Source organism: Gekko japonicus, unplaced genomic scaffold, assembly GCF_001447785.1.
Source record: "Gekko japonicus isolate JY-2015 unplaced genomic scaffold, Gekko_japonicus_V1.1 scaffold687, whole genome shotgun sequence".
Lineage (NCBI taxonomy): Eukaryota > Metazoa > Chordata > Lepidosauria > Squamata > Gekkonidae > Gekko > Gekko japonicus.
Genome location: NW_015161424.1, coordinates 611,332 through 634,979, shown reverse-complemented (window position 1 = coordinate 634,979; position 23,648 = coordinate 611,332). Strand labels below are relative to the sequence as shown.

General features: G+C 42.6%; 1 protein-coding gene across 7 annotated transcripts in view; it reads left to right on the top strand.

The window, feature by feature from the left end:
• Nucleotides 1-16,446, top strand: part of PAX6 (paired box 6) — a 27,027-nt gene extending 10,581 nt beyond the window's left edge. For all 7 annotated transcript variants that reach the window (XM_015428489.1, XM_015428476.1, XM_015428466.1 and 4 more), the window contains 6 exons: nt 8,078-8,236; nt 9,051-9,133; nt 9,675-9,825; nt 9,951-10,066; nt 14,798-14,948; nt 16,361-16,446. In XM_015428489.1, the coding sequence (XP_015283975.1) occupies nt 8,078-8,236; nt 9,051-9,133; nt 9,675-9,825; nt 9,951-10,066; nt 14,798-14,948; nt 16,361-16,446 (746 nt within the window). The remainder of the gene's footprint in view (nt 1-8,077; nt 8,237-9,050; nt 9,134-9,674; nt 9,826-9,950; nt 10,067-14,797; nt 14,949-16,360) is intronic.
• The last annotated feature ends 7,202 nt before the right edge of the window (nt 16,447-23,648 follow it).

The following is a 23,648-nucleotide window of genomic DNA, read 5'->3' as shown; positions in this document are numbered from 1 at the left end:
CCCCCCCCGAAACAGCATGGGCACAACCGGCCGGGAAGTTCTCCGGCGCAAGGCCGACGCTGATGGCCGGGAGGGATGCCTGGGCTCCCCCACTCGTCCAACAGGCTTGCACGGGAGAAGTTCCCGGGGGTGCTGGGCTCCTGTCCCTTGGCCGAGGCGGTTCTGAGGTCCCTGAAGGAGACCTGTGGGGAAAGGGCCAGGCGTGCGCATTCTCTTGGGTGTGTGTGTGTGCCCTGCAATGTTCCCTCTAAGCTGTGGAGTCTTGAGAGCAAAAATTCTACTTGGTGAGCTCCTGGCATTGAAGTTGTGAGCGAGCAATCTGGCTTCTGCATAAATGAGTTTGCTCTGGAGTCCCATCCTTCCTGAGCCAAGGCAAAAAATGTGTGAGCCGGAGGCTAAAAAACTGTGAGCTCGCTCACACTCACTCATCTCAGAGGGAACACTGGCACCCTGCCCGATCGAGTTGCTCGGGAGAAGAGCTCGTGGACTTAAGTGGAACTGGCTCTCCGATAAGTGACAGGCGGGAAGCGGAGCACCCCCAGACGGAGAGCAACTTTCCCCTGGCTGTACTCCACAGGAGCGCGGCATCCCTGGGGCGCTAGGGCCCCACCCAGCAGTAAAGGACCGCTCACTTTCGGGCTGGCCTGTTCTGAATCTGGCGTGCTTTACAATCCGACACGGGTTCAGGCCTATCGAGTTCCGCCAGGGACTTGACTCAGTGCATAGGACTGAAGTCTCCCTTCCCCAGTAGGATCTCCTGGAATCTGTTGGACGTTCTTCCAAGGAGGCCACGCGAGGGCTGGGGCGGCATCTGTATCATAACCCCCCGTCGGGGGCAGAATCCCTCTCTTGTGTAGCAAACCTAGATGTGTGGAAGGGAGGGGGGGGGGCTGCGAAGGACAGCCCACAGCTCCGGCCAACCTAAGCCGCTGCAGCAAAGCCCAAAGGGACAGCTGGGGGCGCTTTCGGGAGCGATGATGGTGCCCGCTTTGGTGGCGTGGGCTCCGGCGGCCACCCTGGATCTGCTGGTCTTCAGGGGGCCACACGACTCTTTGTTCGTCTTGACGGATAGTTCGTAGAGCTCTAGCGGCGCAGATCTGGCGTGCGAGGGCGCCCCGGAGAGAGCGGTTTCGGGGGGTGGGGGGTGGGTTGCTTGGTTGAGGGTATGGGAAGGCAGAGTGTGGGGAAAACGCAGCAAGGGATGACGCTCTCTTTGGTGCGTGGAGGAGTGCTGGGGATTCGCCCTCTTCTCTCGGACCGGCGTTTGCCCTCCCCGTTAGGGGCTGTGGGTCGATGTTAAACCTCCTTTGTTAATACATGCCCATCGAGCTTTTGCTTCGAAAGCGGAGGGTGCCCTAGTGCAGCAGTCATTGGGGGAACCGACCTGACACCCGTCCTGGAAAGGCACCAGCGGACTCCGGACACTTGGAGGGGCTCTAGGCCCCTGGCTGCCCTTTGCACCAGACAGCGGCGCCTGCAACGGAAGCCTTCTCGCCCTCCATCTTCCGTTCACACGACGCGTGTTCTCCGCTAGGACGTCATCCTCGGAGCTGAACTCCCTTCCTTTCAGGGAAGCCGAGAGAGGGCTCCTGTCCCAAAGGCGTGGGGTCCCCGCCGGGGGAGGGGGGGACGGGACGGTAGCGCCACAAGTCGAGGGGTGCCGGCACTAGTGCCCAGGAATGTCGTTCAGATTTCCCGTGTAATTTCACTGCCTCTTGAAGTCTTTGGATTGGCACTTGGGGGAGGGATTCACGGATCAGCTCAAGTCAAGCTCTTGTAAGTCCCTTTGGCTTTCAAGGGAGAATTAAGCGCAATATTTAAGCCCGCTCCCCAGATACCCACGAGACGCTCTGCCCAGCCTCAAGCATGTCTCCTCGGAAGTAAGCCCCATTTGGTATAGTGGGACTTACTTCCACGTAAGTGTCCACAGGAGGCTAAAGCCCTCCCGGATGATGGCCCCCGGAGCGTATTTAGCTGCCCTCTGTAGGTGGAAATAAACGCCGGTGAAACCTTCAGGGGTAAACGTGCTCACGACTAGAGTGCCCGAGTGTCAAAGACCCATATAGTTAAAACAAATGAATGAGGGGTGGGGGTGGGGAGAGGGAGAGAGAGAGAGAGATTCCGCTATGTTATTGGCCCCGAGTCAGGAGGGGAAAAGAAGATGGCAGAAGATGGTATTAATTATTTGTAAGCCGCCCTGAGCCGCCTTGGCGGGAGGGTGGGGTAAAAGTTTGATACATAAATATAAGAGAGGAGGAGACGTGAGAGCCGTGCCGGTGGGGAGGGGGGGGCTCTCTCGAAGCCTCCGCATCCCTAAATTAACATTAATAAAATGGCTTTGCCCTGGAATATTCATGCCCCTCTTTAACGTTTTCCCCTCGCAAGGGCTGTCTCTGTGCTCCTGGATTTTTAAGAGTCCATTACTCCAGAAGCATAAGGCAAGGTTAGGTCTCAGAGGGGGACAAATATGGTCTCAATCTGATAAACGCCATGCAGCAGTGAATAAAATAATGGATACACGAGAGAGCTGACAGAACAAAAAGAGACATCTCTATCCGGGAGAAATTCTCCAGTGATTTAGTGGTTTTAGGGATCACTGAGACACTGTTTCTTATCTCCCCCCCCCCGTGCTCCCTCCCTCCCTCCTCGTAAGACTAAAGCCTTCTATAGGATTTAGACACTTTCTCTTTCAACAGATGCTACAATGTTTTGATCCCAGCTCTGCAGCTGAAAGGTGCCGCAATCGGTTTGCTATCTTTCTTTCTTTCTCTCTCTCTCTCTCTTTTTTTGTGCTAGTTTTCCGCCTCACTGATTAAGACACTAAGAAACCAAGGAATGATTTTATTTCCCAGCGTCTTTTATTCCCCCCGCCCTCTTTTTCTTTCCTGGAAACAAATCCTATACCCAGCGTCAGATGGTCTAGCTATAGGATAATAGGGACAGCATATTCAGTCGCTTTCTTGCGGATTAGGTCTAGAAGGTGGAACGGACTATTGAGTTCATTCCTTTATAGGGCTTTTTTTTAAAGAGAGAGAGAGAGAGAGAGTCCCCCGTTAAAAGGAAGAAAGATATCTTAATTATCTGACATTTTTTTAAAAAAGAAAACATATCTGTTTTTCCAGATCAAACCTTTATATAGCTTTAACAGACATTAGTGGATAGGGTTTTTTTGTTGTTGTTGTTGTCTGGAGAGGAGCTGGGGAATGGGAATGAAAACAAGCGAAAAGGCTGCAATAAATACTAAATGAAGAGCCCTTGATTTAAGGCGCAAACTTTATCCTCTTGAAGTCAATGGTAAATTTCCCGTTGGCTTTAATGGAGCCAGCTCGCAGCCTTCACGGTCTTTAGCAGTGCTGGCTGCCGGTGGGGGTGGGGGTGGGGGAAGAGGGTTTTGAGTGTGGTTTGGAAGAATCCCCCTCGAATCTTTCAGGGGGAAATTTCAGCTGCCATTTTCACCTTGGAAGAAGAGGGATTCCCCGCCCGGCCTCGCTCGAAAGCGGGGGTTTGTTTATCAGTTATGGATGGCGCCTGCGCGTGAAAGCGGCCTTGGCCACGCATGACTAAGTGCAGACATGCGCACGGGTTGGATCGGAGGCCGTCTCCTCGCGGGGGGGGGGAGGGAGGACTGTTCCAGGGACCAGGGCGCGAGCCCCAGCCGCCCGCGGGCGGAACCACCACCCCTCGCCCCAGCCACGCACGCGCACCCAAACGCAACGGGGACTGTGCAGCTGCTTTCAGCAAAAGCAAGTCTGAATCCAGGGTTGGGGTCTGCTCCGGAGGGTTGGACCGGAAAGACAACACAGCAACCCGAACGGCTGCACACCGCCACGGACTAGCTGAAGTGGGGCTGAAAGCCTGTTGGGTGATAGTGAGATATTGAAAAAATGGTATTTAGCAGAGATAAGGTAGTCCAGCAGAGCCAGAGTAAAATAATTCAGACTTAGCGTCCATGTGTGATTAAAATATAAAGTTTTCACTAAATTCTAGCATGGGGAGGGTAACTGGGATGAACATAACAGAGCATAATCGGCTACATCCTTACTCTACAAAGACAAAACTAGAAGAGAGAGATTATGGCTACTCTTCTTCTTCAGAACATCAAACAAAGACGGGAAGCGAAGCCATAAAATGGTAATACACCTTGACACTTTAGTCCCAATCAAATTCCTAGATCAGGGAGAAAATTCCCGGGCTTTCTACATCTAAAGAACATTGGTTACATGAGAAACATGTGACTTCCTGTAACATCAACAAACATTTAACCCCAGATATACTGAGTGTTTTCAACTTGTTGTAATACCCAACAAAGCTGAAGCATCCAGATGCTTTTACACACGCACGCACACCACCACCGCCGCCGCCAGAAACCACACACTCACACACGCATGCTACGTTTGGTGTCTTGTAGATTATGTGCAGTGGAGCTCGCAAGCAGTGGAGGCCGCCCGGGCAGTTTCCAGGACAGGCGATTTTGTCCTTCGGGCTGGACTGGGACTTGTGGTCTTCACAGAGTAACCCAGCAGTCTGGTGGCTGCCTTTGTTTCTACGCCGGGCGATCCACGACCCGATGGGCTCAGATTTGTGTGTGCCTGATTCAGTTCAGTGGTGTTTGCTTTATAGTCATCAGTGGGGCTAAATCTTTTAAACCTGCTTTAGCCAATTTGCAAGAGATCTGATTTAGAGCGGTTCGACTGGGGAAACGCAGGCGATCCTAAACACGCTTGTTCAGAAGTAGCACTCGGTCCGCTTGTTTGTGACAGCCCCACCTGAAGGCTGGTGGAGCGGAAGTGCCTGCCTGCCTGCCTGCCTGCCTACCTACCTACCTACCGTGCTCCCCATTCAGGAACCTCCCCAGGAGAGTCCTCCTCCTGTGTTCATAAATCCTCAGCACATCCTGATTAGTTTATTTTGCCCCCTGTAAATAAGTTGGTCAGGATGAGCTAGTCTCACAAGCAAAGGGAGTATTATGATATCTATGTAGGAAATTCATCATGTGCCAAGTCCCCGTACTCGAATAAGGCTACAGTAACCCCGGGGGCATACTTGTGAATGAACACTATCAAACAGTGGGTCTTACTGCCCATTAATAACCCATATTAGCTCATTTATAGGCGTGCCAAACAGATACAAAGCACATGCACAGAGCATCAGTTAGGAATAGTGCATGTTGCCCTCTGCTTCTTTCCCCTCTCAGATATAGGGCAGTGGCACCCAGGAAGGGATTCCATCTCTACCAGAAGGTGTGAGCCTTCAGTATGTTTTCTCTAAATTAAGTCCCACTGAACTTCCAAATCAGGATTGTTGCTTTACAGGTGTGTTAGTCACTGAGAACTAGTGCAACACCGGTGGTTGTTTTGCACTCAGTTCTCTAACCCACGATGCCAAAGGGATCCAGAGGCTTAACAGTCCACCATCCCAGCAGCATTGCTTAGGAAAAACAGGCGCCCGAATGAGGGCAGCTCTTGAGCTGACCAGCTACATTTCTAAAAAGCAAAGTGGAAACCCACAAGTGCCCTTCCTCGGAAAACACTGGAAAAGTCAGCTGCCGACTTTGACTAGCAAATAAAAACAGGGCCCTTGTCTTGGGGCTCTTCTCTGTTAGGTGAAACTTCTCTAATCCTAGATAACGAGTTTCCCCCTCTCCTTTACCCCCCCCCGTTTTTCTGGTGTTGAGTAAACAGGCTCAGTGTATGGAGCTGGCCTATTCACCAGTTTAGGGGTGTTCTTTCTTTCTTCCTTGGCTCCTATAGAAAGTTAAAAAAAAATCCTAAATAGCATTGAGTAGCCGAGCCCAGGGGACAGTGATTAATGATAGTTGTGCCTAAAGGTTAACATACTTCACTGAAAAGTCTGTTGACTGGGATCCTTGTGATACAATGTGGGCCACTGCGAGCCTCAAGAGAATCCTTTTGTTGGGCCTGCCTGATTGTGTCCTCCAAATTCTGCCCACGAAAGTTTGCCAACCCTCCTCCTTGCCCCAAGAGTTTAATAGTTTCCCTTACTCGGAGGGCATTGTGTCCTGGTGAAAAGCAGCTCCTGCTCTATTCAAGTGTTGGTGGTCATCTCAATAGATCTCCAAACGCCCATATGGTGACCACTGGAGATGAATCCAACTGTTTAAATGGAAGAGAAAGTTGGGGTTTTAAAACATTTCAAAGTGTTTGAAAAGATCCCGACCAGATCCTGTCACAATTCTCTTCAGCCTTTGAAGGCTGGGCCCATTGTGAGCTGATTATAAATGATATTACTTTAAAGGTGATTTCCCACAAATATATTTCCAAGCTGAGAGAGAGAGAGCTGGCCATTTATTTTTAGCAACTCCCCCTTTTTTCCCTGACTCCAGCAAGTTTGTGTTAAAAAGAATTCCTAATTCTGTGGGGTTTTTTAAAAAATTTAGCAACATCAAAAACCACTCTGAATTATGCTCTGAAAGGAAAGGGAGAGTTAATTCACTGACAACTTCTCCTCTGCCTCTACAGAAATGTCCGTTCCTTTTGTAAGCCCCCCTTCCCCCCCTTTCCCCCCCTTTCCCTCAGTGTCTGCAGACACTTTGAAAGACAGCTAGACCACGAGCATATCTTTACCTCCAGCAGCAATGTGAAAACAATAAAACTTTCTCTTGTTTAATGATAGAAATTACATTAAAAGTAGTGGAAATGCCCTAATTAAAAATGTACCACTTAAATGATATGCCAGGCGCTCAGCTGCAGAATAGCATATTTAGCTACTTAGCGAACTCGCTACTATTTCTTTTTAAAATTACATGTTAAAATTTTAAAAGAAATCTTACTTTTCTCTGGTGCAACACATTACAAAGAATGGACAGTCCTTTTATCTAAATATAAAATTCCATTTTCAGCAATTATAGCCTGTTCTTGGTGATGATATAATTACAGCTGTGCTCTGTAATAGGTGTCAAGGCAATGCACACTCATACAATAGTTGAATAAAACTGCAGAACAATGCAGGCACTTCTAAATTCACAACCTTTAAAATGAAATTGACTGTGCAGAATTCAAATCAAAACTAGATAAATATTTTTTAAAAAAGATTACAAGCTTGGTTTGGTTTCTTAATAGCATTTTCTGCAAACCTATCAACATCTAATTGATTAGATAGGAATTACTGATTACAGATAATCTGAAATACTGAACATCACTATTTTAAATGTAGCAATAGGTAAATAGATTCCTCAGACAAAGGATTTTTCAGGGCATTTTGCAAAAGATGCCACCATATTTACTTGAAACTCTATTTAAACTTGTTATATTGAGAATGGGGTCAAGAAGAGATGTCAGGAATTAGTCAGACAGACAAATATATGTATCCCTTCTTGGATCGCATAGTAAAATGTTATTATTTTGATATTCCTTAACTCCATCCTGCTTTAGCCAACATTAATTGTGCCCCCATCCTGGTTTGTATTTGGTCTCCTTCCATTTTTAACTGGACTGTGTTGCAGAAACACTTTATTCTCTTTCCCTCCAGCTGCATGCATTTTTTAAAAAATAAGGTGATTCAACAGTCTCCAAAACCAGAGTTGTCCTATATGTATCAGTGTGGCCCTCCTAAACCACAAACCAGTTAAACCTGTGTGGCTTAAGCTTATTCCCTTCTCTTAAATGTGCAGCCCAGCCCTAAGCATACTGATCTCAGGCTAGAGCTCTGGCTATGCTCCCATGCATGCACAGAAATTTTATGCCTACAGGCTTCTGCAGATATTTCAGTTTAGAGGACAACTTCCTCTTGTACACCCTTTCCAATGGGAAAGCTCCACACTCCACAAAAGCTAAGTGGATCTGAGTGACGATGTGCAAGTAAATCCCATCTGACTTCAGTGAGATGTGCAGGCTGACCCTTTTACATATTTATTCAGACATAAATTCGGTTGGATTTGCAGTCAGGTGTGCACACACAGGATTGCACCCTCTGGATTGCTGCACTATCCTGAAATATGCTTTGGATCAGAACAAATCAAAGTTTTGATTGGACTATAAGAGGCTACCTACACAGATTGCTTGCGAGGACCAACTTTCTTTATTATTGTACAGCATGGCCTATCCTCTTTGTGTTGTAGATGGCTGCCCACAGCAAGAAGGAGGGGGTGAAAATACCAACTCCATCAGTTCAAACGGTGAAGATTCAGATGAGGCACAGATGAGACTCCAGCTGAAAAGAAAACTGCAGCGAAATCGGACATCTTTCACCCAAGAACAAATAGAAGCGCTTGAGAAAGGTGGGTGGCATTTCCCATGCGCTGAACAAAGCGAGTGCATCCCATTGCCTGCCCCAAATCCAGTTTGCCAGATGGGGGGAAAAGGGTGTTGATACGAACTGATGAAAATCTCAAAAGTTTCTGGAACATCTCTTCAATGTTTAAATGATAAACCAAATTTGCACTGACGGTCACATGCTCCCAAGGATGCGGTGCAGGCTGTTTGGGTGAACTAAGGCCTCAGTCTTCATCTTCCTTTTCTCAGCTGTGCTTGAGGGATTGCTTGGGGCACCGTGGCTGCAAATCTTATTTTGATCTGCTCCAGCTTAATCACCCCCGGCCTGTAGTAGACTTGGTGCAGCTGATTAGGGGCTTTGACTCTTGGTGCAGCTCTGATTATGGGCTGAGACGTCAAGATATTGTTTAAGATATTGTGGTTTATCGTTTAAATGTTAGGAGGGAAAATGCATTAACTGACCTGCTGACATATCCCAAGCACAGAGGAACATGTCAGTTTCTCCTTAATCGTCTACCATTGGACACAGTCCAAAGGTTTCAGCTTTTAATCACATCACTCCAGGATGGGAGAGCAAGTGCATTTATGGGTGGGGTGGGTGGTGAGAGAGAGTGAACGCTGAACCACGACATCTCTCACTTTTGAAATAAACTCAGATACTACCTTGTTCGAAAGCCCTTTTGTGGGAATATGCCTCATAAATGATTTAAAGCAGAGAGTGTGCTAAAAAAGAATCGTGCAGTAGGCTGAAAGCAATATGTGGTTGTTCTTTCTGAAACCTATTTTTAACACTAATTCTATACTTTTCCTTTACACCAGAATTTGAGAGAACTCATTACCCTGACGTGTTTGCCAGAGAGAGACTAGCTGCCAAAATAGACTTACCTGAAGCAAGGATACAGGTACCCAAATAGCTACACCATTTCTTGCTCCTCTGTGCTTGGCTCACTTTTTCTCCTCCCCCCCCTTTCCTCAGTCTTGAAAGAAGTACACGCATGGTTTTTTTCAGGAGGGAAGACACAGGCTCCATTGCAGCTATTATCATTGTCCAAAAGAAAGAATCATGTGGGGAGGGAGGGGGGGCACACATGGAGATGGGAGAGTGCAGACAGCGGTGTCACTTCCAGATCTCATCTAGGTTCAGATGTATATTGTAATACGGATGCATAGTGAATGTGCATCTGCATTTGCATCTTAATGTGGCTGTGGAAAGATGGAGCGGATAGCCCTGCATGTTGAGTGCTAAGCCTTTAGCCTCACTCCATTCGGTAACAAATGGATAAGTGGATGCAGGTTATTTGCAAGGGTCCGCTCTTCTTTTCTATGGACGCAGATCTGAGATGTCTGTGGGATACAACACTCTTTTAACTGTGATGATGGGACTTAACTTGTAGCTTCAGTTTCAGTACCTTTATTGGCATACAACTTATCTTGTATTTGCAGGTGTGGTTTTCCAACAGGAGGGCAAAGTGGAGACGGGAAGAGAAACTAAGGAATCAGAGAAGGCAAGCCAGCAACACCCCCAGTCACATTCCCATAAGTAGCAGTTTCAGCACAAGTGTCTACCAACCGATCCCCCAACCCACAACACCTGGTAAATATGCTCAAAGAAAGATATTGACTGGTCACTCGAATTTTCTGGGCGATACTGTAATACAGTCATCTGATTGAAGTGTAAACTAATACAGCCATCCTCTCTGTCTATCTATTCTGTTATAGTTTCCTCTTTCACATCAGGTTCAATGCTGGGCAGGACAGACACCGCGCTAACAAACACATACAGTGCTTTGCCACCCATGCCTAGCTTCACAATGGCTAACAACCTGCCTATGCAAGTAAGTATAATCCACTAATATGCTCTCTACAAACTGAGTGATTATTGGGTAATGTTTTATCATTTGAAGTGGGATGGGAGGATGTTAATCCCTGCTAAAAACGGGAGTTTTTCAATGGTAAAAGGGATTTCTATATCAAATGGTTGCCAAACTTCCTTATCTATAAATCCATGTGGAAACTAATGGAGTGCTTCCCTTTACAAATGGGAAGCCCTGTGTCAGGTATGAGTTAATACATGTTCTGTTTGAACTACTCTGGAATAACTACTACCACATAGTTCTAGGCTTCGAATCAGAGTACAACCACTATCCATTCTTCGAAATGGTGAAAAGTCCATCTTTTTTTTTTTTTGTATGAGAGATGGGTAAAGGATCTTGCTGCCTTTAAGGTGCCTACTGCAAACATCTCCCATTTATTTCAATAGGATCACACCAGAGTATGTGAGTAGATCTCAGCACCATAATTCGGCAATTGTGAACTTTCGCAGGGATTTATTCAGTCAATGGCTTCCATGTGATATTTTGATCATGCATAAATTTGTCATCCGTGTGCCTCATAAGATGCATAACATATTCTCAGGCAGTCCTGTGTTGGACCCTCCCAATTGTGCAGTGGTGTATATACTGTTGATCTGAGATGTAGTTCACAACCTTGCTTGGCCATACTGTGGGCTGGTATTAGTCACTGTTTCAAGAGGTCTGTGGGAACAAACATGATACTGCTAAGGTTTTATAGAATGAAATTTACAAATGGTAGATGATTATATTGTTCCAGATTTTCTTTGTTACTTAAAATGTTTTGGTGTATCACAAAAATGGACCCATATTAGTTCAAAATGGGGTTGTCAGTTAAATCATGTGAACACAGTGCAAAATGGCAGCTAGGGGCTTGGTACGCGGCTTAGTTCTTGATTTCTGCAGAATGATCTTACTGCTGCTTTTGGCACATGCTTTGCTCGGGCCTATTTTTGATGTTTTACAGCAGGGATGGATGTGTTCTTTAACTCCTAGCAATAAGCATCTTTCCTCAATGCTTGTTACTTTGATTTTGTGTTTTAATTTGTATTTAGCACCTTCTCACTCTTTTAATTCTTTCTTAGAAGCCCATTTTAAATGGCGCCACTGATTATTGGAATGGAAAAGGGGGCAATAGTTAATGTAGATCAATTGACTCTGGAATAAATTAATTTTACAATTAATCACAAAACTATGTTCTTTAAGACCCTGATTTCATAAGCTATGAAGCATCTAAAAGACAAGTTTCTGGGCGTCCAGCAGTTGCTTAGCAGGGAAGTTGCGTGATAGTCTGATATCAAAGAGAAAAATTGAATTGGATTTATGACTACATGGATCTTTGCCGATTGGATGCAAAGGGTACATTCTTCACTCTCAAAGAATCCATGGGTGTTTCCCCATAGGACTATATGAGTGGTGCCTGGTTCAGAAGAACACTTTGCATAGAAATCAATAGAACTTACTTCCACATGATGGCATCAATCCAATGCAGAATGAAATGTGATTTCAACATGTCCTAAATTAGCTTAAATCTGTGTGGCCACTGACTCCAATCCAGAGAATGTTCTTAAATTCCGCTGAATATACAGGGACTGGAAACCATTGCTGCCTCGTTAGCTTTACTAGGACTTGGGTGTAACTAAGTTCTTTTGAACCAAGGTCACTGTACTTAGGCTCTGAGTGCAAGGCTGGTTTCCTGGGTAGTGTTGTCAGTTTTGCACATACGGAAAACAGACTTGAGGCTTCAGAGATGCCAGAATGCTACCACATATAATGGACCATGCTTCGTTATAAGCTCCACTGCTAATGATTCCAACATCGCAGGAGGCACCAAAATGAAAGAGCTACCAAAATGACCACCAATTTGGATCATGATAGTAAATGGTAGGCAAGAACTAGGGAGAGTTACAAACCTTGAATGGCATAATCCAGGCAAGACAAGAGAAAGGACATAACTTATAACATCATGAAAAATAACAGATAAATGGAGTGATTAAAGTTTATTGGGGCTCATTCAAGAGGCAAAAGTTTCAGTCAAGTAAAAGAAAAATATCTGTAAGGAAAATGCACCTAACCAGAGAAACTCATTAGTACAGCACTGCTGATGGAATGAGCTTATTAAAATGCTAGCAGGATTACACCTTGGCTGATGAGACACTGTGGCTATTGGCACCTGAGAAATGCCCAAGAGGGAGAGAAGGATGTGAACAGCACCTGCAGTTCTAAATAGCTGTGTTAAATGGATAGAGCTGCCAACCTTCATGCTTGTGAGCATGTAGATAACTAGCTGGTTTGGGAAAAGAATACAACTCAGGGGTCCACGTCAGCTTTATACATGCAACTATGTTCATCGGGAGATAGTGAAGTTATGGGCATTATGTAGCTTTGCTTGAAGTGTTGTCTATTTATCACTACTTTAGATGATCCAGGTGAAGTTGGTGCTATGTTACTTGTTATCCCACACTTGCAGGGTAGATGCTGAATGGAAATTTAAAATCCAGCATTATCTGTGGACCGGCACAGGATAGAACATGTATAATGACTGTGATCTTAGAGGCAGGTCCTTGCACTTAGAACCGAAGCTCCTAACATTGGGTCGGTGTTACACTGTTGAGCTAAATGTCAGAGAATGGATAATGGTGATAGATCAGTGGAGTTTACTTCAGTGAGAGTTGGACTAGAGGACAAAGATTGGGGCTAAACAGTTTGGTGTAGTGGTTAAGTGTGCAGACTCTAATCTGGGAGAACCGGGTTTGAGTCCCCACTCCTCCACTTACACCTGCTGATGTGACCTTGGGTCAGTCACAAGCTCTGGCACAGCTGTCCTTGAAAAAGAGCAGTTTATGTCAGAGTTCTCTCAGCCCCACCCACCTCACAGGGTGTCTGTTGTGGGGAGGGGAAGGGAAAGGAGTTTGTAAGCCACTCTGAGACTCCAAGTGAAGGGCGGGGTATAAATCCAATCTCTTCTTCTTCTTCTTCTCTTCTTCTTGTTCATTAAATAATGGGGAACTGGGCCATCTGACTATGCTTGCAAGAGATCCAGAGCTGTATGTATAGGATGTAGCAAAGACAAATATTGGGAAATCTGGGTCTCTAAAGTATAATTTGACATTAAAATTATTTTTGCTATCAAAATAATATTCCTAACACAATAGAGGGAACTGTTATTTTCAGTCTAATATGGAAGGACATGTAGTATTTTCCTTAGCTAGTATGGTACAGAAATCTAAAACCCAGCATTACAAAAGAACTCTAGAAAATTAAAAGAATTTACAAAGTAAGATGCACAAAACTTAGTGAATATTAAAATGCTTTAAGCATAAAACTCCTTTGAGCTTATCTTGACCGAAGTCCCCACCTTTCATGCATGGCCTTGCACAATTGGGAGAAAAACTAATGGGATGAATTGAGTGTATTGTATATGTTTAAAATTTACTAATAGGAGCATCGTATCATATTTTGCCAATGTAACCACACACAGATGTATAGAAGGTCATCCCAACCAGCAATCCAGTTAACATTAAGCATTTGGATGGAAACTGTTATTGTTTCATAAATACTGATGTCACTACAGTTGTTGGTTTATGTAGATACTAGAAATAAGGCCCGTTGTGGAAATAAATACAACGGGATCTAGAAAGAGGCTCTGGGAGAGTGCTCTGGCTTTGGGCAAACAGTGTCAGTCTGCTTTTAAAACATGAACCTGGGACCTGCACACCACCAGAATACAGCAGATTCCATATGCAACTGACATTCCAACTGCCTTGCAGGGGGGGGAGTTTGAGGTGTGGAATGGAGTGAAGTCCAATCAGCTTCCATATGCAAAAGACCAGGTTGTCGCAGCAGTTGTGGTGTGGGCGGGACCCGGGCTTTGCCTTCTGATTGGTGGCGATATATGCTGAGGAGCAGTGCCATCAGCCATACACTAAGGGAGTGCATTTTAGAATTAGAACTTTGGCACCCACTATTCAATTATATATAAGGAGAGATCGGACTGTGCTAGAAGGACTACAAGATTACATTGTCACAGACTAAGAATGACTTCAGGTCTTTCAGTACTGCTCTTCAACGATATGGCTTTCACTTCCACTCAGGATTCCTCAAGATGCTAAATCTGTGATTCACAATTAACCCAGTGAGTTGTAGGAGACTTAGAGATAGTTCTCTAAATAACATATTTTCTATTTGTGTGTTCACTGTAAGGCTTGCATATGGGTATTTGTGAACTTGGAACAATTGGTCAGATTCCCACTATACAGACAGGATGGTTCCTACCGACTGTGACTCTGGCACCTCTAAGAGATCTTAGTTCAATTCGTATGGTATAACATAATATTGACTATGGACATATTCAGTGACTGTATGAAAGTTCCGCTGTGGTGTTGAAGTTCCCTGCTCAATGTATGCTAGAGAAGAGGACTTAGTTGCATGGCATTGTTGAAGCTGAACTGATCATTCAGAGTTTCTGAAAGGAAAAGCAGGACATGAGTATAATAAATCATAAATTCAGGAAATAGTACCAATCTGTAGATATTGAAGGGTATCAGTTGCCTCCACTGAAACATACGGAAGCATGCAATCTATGAAACGAAACACTATGTTTGAGTTTGTGGAGAAGACATTTGCACTGACCACAAGACAGAATATACAAAAGACATAATGCATGTATGTTGCAGCTGTAATTCACAAGGAATTCTTTCTTCTTTCCTCTCACAGCCCCCAGTACCCAGCCAGACCTCCTCTTACTCTTGCATGCTGCCCACAAGTCCGTCAGTGAATGGGAGGAGCTATGATACATACACCCCTCCTCACATGCAGACACATATGAACAGCCAGCCAATGGGCACCTCTGGCACCACCTCAACAGGTAAGCAACCATTGTTGTTGTTTTTTCTTCAAAGAGAATTTACAGAGGCTATTTCCCCTAAATGGTTTGATTAATGCATTCAGGAAGTTTTCGGCCAAGACTAGATTTCTATGGAGAGCTTAATCCTGCCGTCATTGGCTTAAATGCTGTTATCCAGGGCTTAAAATCAAAACACTTTCCTTTCTTAACTATTTTGAAGGGGGTCTTATAATTTTTCTCAATGTGTTAATTGTCCTTCCTTCCTTCCTTCCTTCCTTCCTTCCTTCCTTCCTTCCTTCCTTCCTTCCTTCCTCTAGTTGTAACTCAGAATCAGGATAGTTAAAAACGAATATAAAATATCCTACTAGCATCTTAAAAAACGAATCAGTGTAATTAAGAGCAATAAATAATTATGGAACATGCAAGAACTTTCTGACCAATTTGCTGGCAACTAAGTAGGATCATTTCCTAAAAGTCAGAAATGATCAAGTAAACAAGTATCATGTATAAAGCTGTAAGATTAATAATAAGCAATTATTTTTTACTCTGGATCTCAGCTGTTATAAATAACTTGTAGGTTTTAGTTCTTCATCATTATATCACAAGTGCCCTGATACAGCAGTTCCTGGTGGTCATAGGAACCCCAATGGGTATATATAATGTACCCCCAGATTTGTGTTTCTGCATTTATTTCAGCAGAGGCAGGTGGCTCAACACACAAAGGTTAACAAGGAGCTTTGGATTTGAGGAAGATTTGTGATGTGCAATGTAGAAACTGTCACAGTGCAATCCTAAAAACACTTTCCTAGGGTTAAGCTGAGCAGGCTACCAAGTAGACCTGGTTAGGATTGCACTGTTAATTTCTCTCTCTCTCTCTCTTTCTTTTAAAAAAACATTGATTCTAGTTCTCATGTGACAGTACTTAATCTTCATAGTAGGGCAGGATAGGAATCCAAGGGCACAATCCAGCAAAATTAATCTGGATTTCTTTACTTCAATGGGAAAATTATGTTCTTATGTTCTTAACTCTATGCACTGTGGGACTTCAAAGTGCTTAACTTTGATTGGATCATATCCAAAAACAAACAAATCCTGTAAAACTCCTGTGATCAGAACCATTGTCATACAGTTCTTTATGTGAAGTTATTCTCTGTTGTCCTTATAAAGTCATGATGGTGTTAGTTATTTATCCAAATTTCCAGTGAGTTCTAAATTTTACACATTTCCAGGAATAAATGGATCTGTATCTTTAGCTATTACTAGATTGCAGATGTTCTGAAGGTTTCCAAAACCCAGTTATAGAATGTACAAGTTGTTCAATAGATTTAAGATTCAGAATACAACCAAGAGTCCTAAAACTCCCTTTTCATAGTGCATGCAGAAAAGTTGAATAAGTCTGTGTATTATATATTATCTTCCTTCTTTAAAAAAAGGTCTTATTTCCCCTGGAGTATCAGTTCCTGTTCAAGTTCCCGGCAGTGAACCCGATATGTCTCAATATTGGCCAAGATTACAGTAAACCATGTGTTGATTTTGTAAATGGCTCTATGGACAACAGTTGGATGTTCAGCTGTATTTTCTAAAAGAAGAATGGCTTTCAAAGTACTTCTGTACTGCAACTGTGCCCTATGATGCAACACATGGAGAAAGACTTTAACATGGACCTTTGTATACTGAAGGCATTATATCACTTGGAACAAATCTTCATTTTGGTATCCAAACTTTTATCCATTTTTGGTGTATTATTTGTAAATGGGCATTTGTATGTTATAATGAAAAAAGAACAATGTAGACTGAATGGATGTTTGCTTTTGTGTTGGTCATGAAGTTGTTTTTTTTAAAAAAAAGGAAGCCATGATCAACGAACTTTGCCACGAATTAAGAGTTTTATCAAGCTATATCGAATACTTCTACCAATCTGTTCATAGATTTCAGACTGCTGCTCCAAATTTGTATCATCCCATTGCATATAGTTCAACCTGGAACAATACACAGTAGATTTCTGTAAAAAATCTGTTGGGATTTCCAAAGTTTGACAGATGAATCCTTATGTGCAAACAAGGGTTAAACAAGAATTTCAAGGAAGAAATGTTTCATAGGAAAAGGGTAGATTGTGTCTTCGATATAATCCAATTTGTTTTATGTCAAAATGTAAGTATTTGTCTTCCCTAGAAATCTCCCAGAATGATTTCTATAATAAAGTTAATTTCATTTATATTTGACAAGAATATTCTATAGATGTTTTATACACATTTTCATGCATCAAAAGTTTCTTTTTTGGTCTGCAAAAGTTAATTGTTCTTAGCTATAGTTGTATTACTGTTCACAGTCCAATCATTTTTGTGCATCTAGAATTCATTCCTAATCAATTAAAAGTGCTTGCAAGAGTTTTAAACTTAAGTGTTTTGAAGTTGTTCACAACGACATATCAAAATTAACCATTGTTGATTGTAAAAACCATGCCAAAGCCTTTGTATTTCCTTTATTATACAATTTTCTTTTTAACCTTATAGTGTGGTGTGGCAAATTTTGTTCCCTTGTTAGGTTTAACATTTTTATGCAGACAAGCTTTTATTTTGAAATTATTTTCCATTTTTAAATATTGAAGGGCCTCAAGTTGTTAATTTTATAGATTTTATAACTTTACCTGTAATTTTAGCTAAAAAGATAACAGATTGATGGAAAATCAGAGCTATGTATGAAAGTCTCAGTATGTAATAGCTATAAAAACAGACCTTTCCCCTTGTTATACAAAAGTATATGTCAAGAAAGAGATGTTTAATAGGAAAAAACATTAACATTTATGGAAGGTCTGCATTTTGCGGGATATATGTAGATGTATGGAGACAATTAGCAATTGCTATTTATGGCAGTGAGGCTGCACTTCTTCACATTAATTAATTAGATTAATGTTGAATATTTGGGTTCAAGATTGCACCTTCAGTCTGCTTCTTATGAAATTGTTAGGCTGGTGTGCTTACAACAAAAATGCCTAACAAAATGAGCCCTACTTGTGCATCCACAAAGACGTTCAGAGTGTAATGTTCCAAGGAATTTATACCTGGTTAATATTTCAATGCACTTTACAAGAGTGTGAGTGAAACTGGAGAGGTACATGTCAAGAAATAATGAGAGAAGCCAAATAAACAGGCAACAACAATGCAAACTGTGACTGGCTACTGAAAGCTAAAGGCCTTTAGTCATTGGCAGTGAAATATAAACATTCCCACATCCAGAAGGGAGGTTCATTGTGGTCCAGCTGTTACTTGCCATGCTGCAAGGAAAAAGAGATCTGATGATGTGTAAAAGGCAATGCTCAGGAGTTCGAAAACAAAGGGAAAGCAATACAAGCTGCTTTTGTAAAAGGCACACGAGAACAGTTTTCTTCCTGCTCAGTATGCTATATAAGCAAATATTGCTTGTCTGTAATCGGCAGGAACTGTGTATGCTCTGAGTTAGAGATTATTTTGCTGATTCTGTAAAAGGATCCAGATACATAAACCGCTCCCATTACAAATGTAGCTATGACACAAAAGGCACAACATAGTTTCAATGAAGACATACACACAATTGGAGCAGAAATAAGGAGAGTGGGTTTTATAAAACATAGATTTTTTTAATGCGGTGGAAAACATTACATAGAGATCACAACACAAAAGGGATGTTTTGAATAGAGACCCCAATCTGCTTTGTCAGTTATCAATTTCTGCCAATCATATTATTTCATGGAGAGAGAATATGTTTTGTGCACAGAACAGAATCCCGTGCATGCAACTGATTAGTTAGCAGGTGTTACAAAAATCATAAAACACACAAATTACATTTCAACAGGATCCAGATAACTTTGAAAGCTTAGTTAATTGCAGGTAGTTAGATGAGAATTCTGGGGTATTTATCTTTTCACTGTGTAAGTTCATTTCTCCTGAAGGCTCACCACCATTCAGGGAATTTCCTTGCGTGTATGTTTTCTAGAATGAGCGAAGCCTAATATCAGTATCCACACACACACATCCTAACCTCTCCACTATAGCCTTTTCAATCTACTTGATATTTAGATTTGTAAGGATTTTGCTCCTTCTAGTATGCATCAATGTGAGAGCCTAGCCATGTCCAAGGGCACATCACAAGATCACACCCTTTTATTCCAGGTTAATTAATCTGACTACCATCTCCTGGTTCTGTACTCAGCACCACTAAATCAGATTGCAAGCACCATGCTAGATCTGAATAGGCAGCGCGTGAAAAGAAGCCCATCTTGAGTACAGACTATTACAACGTGTTAAGAGGTAAAATGTGTTAAGTGATCTTAAGAATGCACCATCTGAGAAGTTTGTAGATATCAGAGTTCAGGTTATAGAGAGTTCAAATGGGGCAGGACCCTTTCCTACAGCTGGGAAGCCTTTCTATCCAAAGGGGCTGGTAAAATAAAAGCCAAAGAAAAGGCCTTTCTTTGGCTGCCGTGCTTCTGTCAGCAATTCAGCTTCTTTACTTCTCGACAGGCATCCAGTTTTTGCTATAGGGTGGATCTCTTGGGTAAGACTTCTCTGCATTGCCTCATTTGTATTTTACTGAGACGTTGGTTCCTTGTCCTGAGTCCGAATTCAAAGAATGGTCTAACACCATCATGCATGGGAGTGGCAGTACATTCTCTGAACTTAACAAGTGAGGCATTTATAGCTGACTGGCTGGCGATCCTTTTTCTCGTCTAGAGAAGCAGCTGGGAAGAGTCCCTGGCTCACTGCTCATTAGGCTGACACTAGGCTGCTGGGGCCCCTGAGCACTGCCCATCTCGAAAAGCTGGTGTCCTCTGGGCCAGAGGGCTCTGTGGGTTAGAATACTAGCTGTGCACTGCATTGTGCTGGAGGACACTTGTCAAGAATCCTGACAAGGGCCTATTGCCTAGAGTGGGCGGGCAGGGGAAGAGGATGCAGCTTCTCAACATGTGTGAGCTCACATGCCAGTTCCCAGTTCTTGGCTCAGGACACACTAGATCTCAAAGCAACCCAAGTGGGCAAGGAACAACAGCAATACTGTAAGACCCCCAAAACATAAGAGTATGCATGTGAGCACTGTTTTGCCAGGAACTTCTTACAAGACAGAGATTTTGGTGAATGGCTTGTCAAATGGAAGCCAACTGACACCTACTGATCATTGGCACTCAGCTGAATTTTATACACAGATGCTTCAAGATTGATACTATAAAGCATCTGTGTTTCTTGTATATAGCTGTGACCTTGAACCCATTTCCATTAAACTTAGGGGGATTGTTTTCTTTGCTTTTCCTGAAACAGGTCATTTTAAAAATGTTGTATTCTGTGCTGTGCATCTCCTGTTGGACTTTTCATTTGATATGTAAAGTTATCCCTAAAAACCTCAAGGCACTGACAGGAATCAGTTGTAAGCCTTCCTGATTTTTATTTCCATGTTCAGTTGTAGGAAATGTTCAGCATGGGATAATAAAATCATGACTGATTTTTTAAAAAAACGATTTAATGTTTTAGCCTCCATGTTAATGATATTCACAGGGTTTGCAGCAAATCCCTGATTGTCTAAGCAGCCTCCCCTAATGTTAACATAATCCTGTACAAATAAATGTAATGGGAGTATGAATTGATTAATTGGTGGAACCATTCTATCAGGCCTGTAAAGGAGATATATATATCTGGATTATCAGGCCTGTAAAGGATATATATATATATGGATTATAACTGGATTGTCTCCTGTGTAAGAATGGTAACTCCAGGATTATAACTGGACTGTCTCCTGTGAAAGAATGGTAACTCCTGATGACATTCTAAAACAATTATGTACGTTCTTGATCCACTCAACAAACTTTCAATATTTCACATAAGATTTTCTTTGCATTAGGACTAGGTAACTTCATGGTACATATGCCATTTAAATGAGTAAGAGCACATTTTCCAAGGATGCAGCCGTCAATTACAAGTATCTTTATGGGAAGCATATGTGCAGAAGATTCTTGTTCATTATGCTTTTAATGGTATCTTATTTATATAGCCTCAACATGACTTAAATACTGCTGTAATGACAGTTAATTCATGACAAAACGCAAAACAAAGCAGTAGAAAGCCTAGCTACAAAGAACACTTTTAAAGCTGAAACTTCCAGTTGTCCTGACATTCTGAATTGTCTCCAGATCATTTGCATAATGTTTTATGGGGGTTCCTGCCCCCCATCTGCTAGGTGACATTGGGGTGGCTCCTACCACTACCCTCCCATTCTAGGGAGCAAAGTTTGAAGCCTTCCTCTAGCCTAAGGAGACTTAATGTAAGTGGCTCTCCTAATGGAGGAAGAGCCACTTAAGTAGAAGGAAGGCTCATTAGGCTGGTGGAAGGCTCCTTGGAGAATGGTTGGATCCACCACATTTTAATTTGGCTTTCATTGATTCTTTACTTAGCCCATCATCTAATGTATCTCTAGTTTGTTAATAGAACGACTACCATGTTTCCCCTCTGCTTTCCTTTTAAGACCTGTATTGTTCCATTTGGCACTGGGGAAACATTTTATCAACTCACTGGTTCTTATAATTTCCTTCGTCATAACAGAAGGCTGAGGGCCTAATTACTTGATACACTTTCCCAAGGTATGTCCCTGGGTTCAGTTGACAGATGTGGTCTGAGAGTTGCATGTTCAGAGCCTTTTCAAGTTGTATAGGGCCCCCAGTTTAAATTGAAACCATGGTGTGTGGACACAGGGAGCTTGAACCTTCCTGTCACATTTCCCCAAACTGAAGTGGCCCCAAGGTGCCATTAGTTTGTCCTTTGGGAAAACTTAACATGTAACCCATCAGCACTTTGTAGTTTCCCTGGGGCCAGTTTACATTCTAAAAACACTGTTTAAATTTGTGTGTGTCGAGATATGTGTATGTTCCATCAGCCTCCACCATAGTCCCAATTCATATCAGGCTCGCATGCAATTGGAAACTGAATTCTGAGCATGAAATTCCTAGACTACATCTGTCAAGCCTGGCTGGGCACACATCTGGGAAAAGTTACCATGCAGTTAGGTTATAAGATGCAACTTACTTGCATTACCCAATGCCACCAAAGCTAATCAAGCATATCTTGCAGAAGATGCAGACAAGATGCCTTATTGTTGGGGCCTGAACCGTGTCCCCCCCCCCCACTCTCATCTTCTTAAACATTTAGTCTGATGAAGAGATCTAGAGAACTCAACAGTTTGCACAAAATTTTGGAATATTTTGCTATGTGCTAATAAAGTGTATTGCATGACTTCTGTTTTTGGATTTGTCTTTGCCTATCAGCAATCACTATCTATAAATGCATGTGTACAATATAAGCAGAATAGGGTCCCACTGCACCCAGTGGAAAACCACTGACACTTTGATGCTGAGCATAAGTATCAGGTAGCATTATAGATTTATTTTCTCAAAAGGACTGGAAAGTTGGGGAAATGACAAATTATACCTATTAATTTGTAAGTTCAAGATGAGTGAAATTGCTAAAATATGGATTTATATGCCAGTGTACATAAGTTTTGTTCTTAAATGTGTTATGATATTTTTGTAGTTGACTGGAAATGTTCTACATTTGGTTAGAGATAGGCAATTTGTTGAAGGGATTCCTGATGGAGAACTCTGGTACATGTTTACAAAACAACCAATCCATCTGTGATATAGAAGTGAGTTGCTCTCGTGTGCAGTGAGATGACCCATTTCTAGACTCTACCACAACTGCTGTCTTTTCAAACCTTCACGAAATATAATTGCACAACAATAACACAGTGTGATTGAAAAAGGACAGATCAATCAAAACAGAGCAGCCAAGATATTGGTGATGGGCACACACATATATAACCAGTGATTGTTCCATTTTGATTGATTTGCCTTTTTCCAATCACATTCTGCAATTTAATTTTCTCCAAGCAACACTAGGAGGTTTAGTTTTAGTCTGGGGATAAGCTCTTTTTACAGTTTGCTGTTATGACAGAGATGTAGCACTGCTTTCTTCTTTGTTCCCATTTGCTTTTGAGAACACTCATAAGACTCACACCATGATAATAATATCAGTTGACTGTTCACCACCCATTCAGTCTGATTGGTGCACATTTTTTTCCTCATTTTCTTGTTATTTTCCTACGTTTGATTTGCCTTAACCTACTTGTTGGAAACTCCAAAGGGGAAAGGATTTTCCTTTTTGCAAAAACTACCTAGGGATAGTCTCAAAATGAGGGCATATTTGTGACTTCTCTTTGTGGCAGTTATGATTTTTAAAAGGAGTGTCATGGTAAGGAATGCTTTTGTTTGCATGATGGTTTAATTGCGATGGCAGATAAACAAAAGGGATTGTTAATTTATACACACAGAGACATATATATGGGAAGGGAAGAAAAATGGGAGAAAGAAAAAAACATATGCTGCCTGTCTTGACAAAGAGGGTCTAGTGATTTTGTGCTTGGGGTGCTGGAAGAAGGGTTTGGAGGGGAATCAACTACTATGGAGAGTTTGACACACCCTTCTTTTTAGATTTACCTGGGTACAAATGGTGGAGCACTGCTATTGGTTGAATTTGATGCAGGATTGGTATCTGTGATGGCACCGGGCCAAAGGTGCAGGCTCTGGCTGTCCATCAGTGGAATTTGGGTTGCCCTCTGGTACAACTTTAGGACCTGAGACTCTACTGGTGTGAGAGGCAGGATATGGGCTGTCATAGGACAGTTCAAACTTGCTATTGTAAAATG